The sequence below is a fragment of the Mus pahari genome, chromosome 18, assembly GCF_900095145.1.
Source record: "Mus pahari chromosome 18, PAHARI_EIJ_v1.1, whole genome shotgun sequence".
NCBI classification, from domain to species: domain Eukaryota; kingdom Metazoa; phylum Chordata; class Mammalia; order Rodentia; family Muridae; genus Mus; species Mus pahari.
In genome coordinates, this window is record NC_034607.1 from 53,077,512 (window position 1) to 53,080,552 (window position 3,041).

A 3,041-nucleotide genomic window follows, 5' to 3' on the forward strand; every position below is an offset into this window, starting at 1 on the left:
CACACACACACACACACACACACACACACACACACACACACACGCATGCACATGTGCACACATATGGGTTAAACATATAGCAAATGATACATGGCAAAGGAAGGAGTAACGCCATAGTGCAGTAATCAGACCAGTAAAATAATAGCCATCTATTATTAAGCTCTGTGCAATAGCTATAATGTATCTATGGCTAAAATTCTTCCCTGAGGAAGACACAATGTCTATCCCTCCCCCACCTCCGTTCCCCAGGTTCCCAGGGACAAACTGAGATATAGTTCTATAGTTTGCTCTGGGAAGCCAATAAGTTATTGGGCTCCCAGCTGGGCGGTGGTGGCGCACGCCTTTAATCCCAGCACTTGGGAGGCAGAGGCAGGAGGATTTCTGAGTTCGAGGCCAGACTGGTCTACAAAGTGAGTTCCAGGACAGCCAGGGCTATACAGAGAAACCCTGTCTCAAAAAAACAAACAAAAAAAAAAGTTATTGGGCTCCCTCTGGACTGGACAGAATGGCACATGGATGCCCTTAGAGCAGCCACACGGGAAGGTCTTTCCCAGCCTGGACACCTCTAAGCTCCTCATGGAGTCCATGGTCTAAGGGCAGAACTGCATGTAACTGGCTGGGCCACATGGCTGCTTAGATACCCAGGTGAGAACCCACGGCCAGGCCCCTCCCTCTGTCTGCGAAAAGATCAACAGCCAACGAACCTCTGTATGATGATCTGTACATGGAGAAGGCGGTGACCCTTTGGATAAGAGAATAGTCCTGTAGAACAGTGACATGTTTGCACACAACAGACAGGGTAATGGCTTTGTTTTTATGGGTGTCACCACAAACTTGCACCACAATGTCATTAGGCAATAGAGCCTTTTCTGCTCCTTTGTATTCTCCAGAGACCTCTGTCAGAGTTGTGGCCATCGCTGGCCAGGATGCTAGCTGTCGTGTGGTGGTGTAATGGTTGAGTTAAGAAGTTGAAAAAGAGACAGTACTACCTTTTGGGAGCCTGTCAACCAACCTATTGTCTTCAAGAGGATCTGGGGGCCGTCTGACGTTAGTGTGATGGAACTGGAAAAGCCAAGGCCATGCAGCACATAGCCTAGATACCTGGGCCACGCACACCGCTACGAGGCACAGCCTGGACCAGTCTCAGGGGCGCCTATACTCCTGGATTAAGCAGAGCAACTGGCTGTCCAGACCAGGATCCTACACGATGGTCACCCAGACACCTGCTCTGGCTTATTGGCCAACCCCTGCGAGAAGCGGGGAAGAGCATTTTCTAAACGTAAGAACGTGTTAAAACTCAAGGTAACTTGGCACCAATATCGTTTTATTTTAAAAGCCAATTGTGTTGTTGAAGAACAGGCTGTGTTCTCTACCCATTTTGGCGATGGTTGAAGACTGCTTGGGGAACTGTCTTGAAGATGTGTATGCTCCTGGGCCTGGTGTTTTCTGAAACAGACAAAAAAAAGATGGGGCTTGACGAGACCGACACCCTAAGTGCCTGTGTCCAGCTCCTGGATGAGCTGTGGCTGACGCATTCCTGAGGAGAGAGATAAGCAATGTCTTGGGACCTGAAGAGGCTCCTTTTGGGAGTCACTGGGAGACTGGGAGATGCCAAGACAAGGGCAGGAAAGCCAGTGACGGCTGACATCGCCTGGGGGTGAGGGCTCGTTCACTCTCTCCTGGGACCTTGGAGCACAATTTCTTCAAGTGGCACTAGCCCAGAACATCCTTGTCACAGAGGACTCCATCCTCCTCCTAACTACTGGTCAGGAGCAGTGTAGTCAGGTCTACCGGCCTGGCAGCCCTGGCTGGAGAGATGGGATCCTGCAACAGCATGTCTAAGTCAGAAGCCCACCAACTGCTTCCCATGAGGGGATGAGGTATATCTGAGCTCTTCTGTGGGCTCCATGAGCTCTCATAGTAGCATTTTGTGTGTGTATGTTTGTGGGTATATGCATGCACATGTATATGGCTGTATCTGAACATGTTCGTGGTTGTGAGCTTCCTGACATGAGTCGTCTGTAAGAACAGCAAGGACTCTTAACCTGAGCCAAGTTTCTCTGTGTAGATCTGCTTGTCCTGGAACTCACTCTGACCAAGCTGGCCTTGAACATAGAGGCCTACCTGCCTCTGCCTTTCAAGTTCTAGGATTAAAGGCGTCGACCATCACCACTCGACCAACCTGAGCGCTCGGTTTTAAACATCATGTGTCCGCTTTGTTGAAATTCTTGAACAAAGCATTTTGTCAGGCCTCACTTTAAAGCAGAAATGAATGTTCTTTCCTGAGAGCAAGACTTTAGCTCTGGGTCATTGCTTCCCAGGAGGGATGCACACACATTCTGGAAAGAGAAGAGAGCCCTTATCTTGGGCCCCTTGAAAGAGCATCATTGCAGCGGTTAAGGGCAGGCGTTCTGGTGTGGTAGTACATAATTGTAATCAAAGCACTTGGGAGGAGGAAGGAAGATCAAGACCAAACTGGACTATATACAGTAAGACCATGTCTTTGTCTTTTTGGGGGGTTCCAGAGGCAAGTCTGTATGTAGTCGAGAGGACTCTCTAGGCAACCATGAGCGCCTGAACTGAGACCCCAGCACCCATGAAACAAGGCGGTGGAGACCGTGAATAACTTATAACTTATAACTCCAGAGACAAAGGGGCGTCTGGGGCTGGCTGGCTGCCTTCTTAGCTGAAAATAGGCACTCAGGGGGTCACTGTGCTTCAGAGGAATAAGGTAGGGAATTCTCGAAATGGGTGGGCACCCAATGCCATCTTCTGATCTACACACATGCACAGGCACATGCATGCATACACACACACTTCACGCTCACACACATTATACACACTTCACACACATTTCACACATTCACACACATTCACACACTTCACACTCGCACTCACTTCACACTCATACACACTTCACACACTTCACACTCACTACACACACACTCACACACACTTCACACTCATACACATTACACACACACTTCACACACATTTCACACATTCACACACATTGCCCACACATTCACACACTTCACACA

General features: G+C 49.0%; 1 protein-coding gene across 1 annotated transcript in view; it reads right to left on the minus strand.

Annotated features, from left to right (window-relative positions):
• Positions 1-1,304: 1,304 nt before the first annotated feature.
• The window catches only part of Stpg4 (sperm-tail PG-rich repeat containing 4), a 37,580-nt gene continuing 35,843 nt past the window's right edge, over positions 1,305-3,041 (minus strand). The window contains exon 7 of the mRNA XM_021218562.1: positions 1,305-1,446. Coding sequence (XP_021074221.1) covers positions 1,330-1,446 — 117 coding nt within the window. The 3' untranslated portion in view covers positions 1,305-1,329. The remainder of the gene's footprint in view (positions 1,447-3,041) is intronic.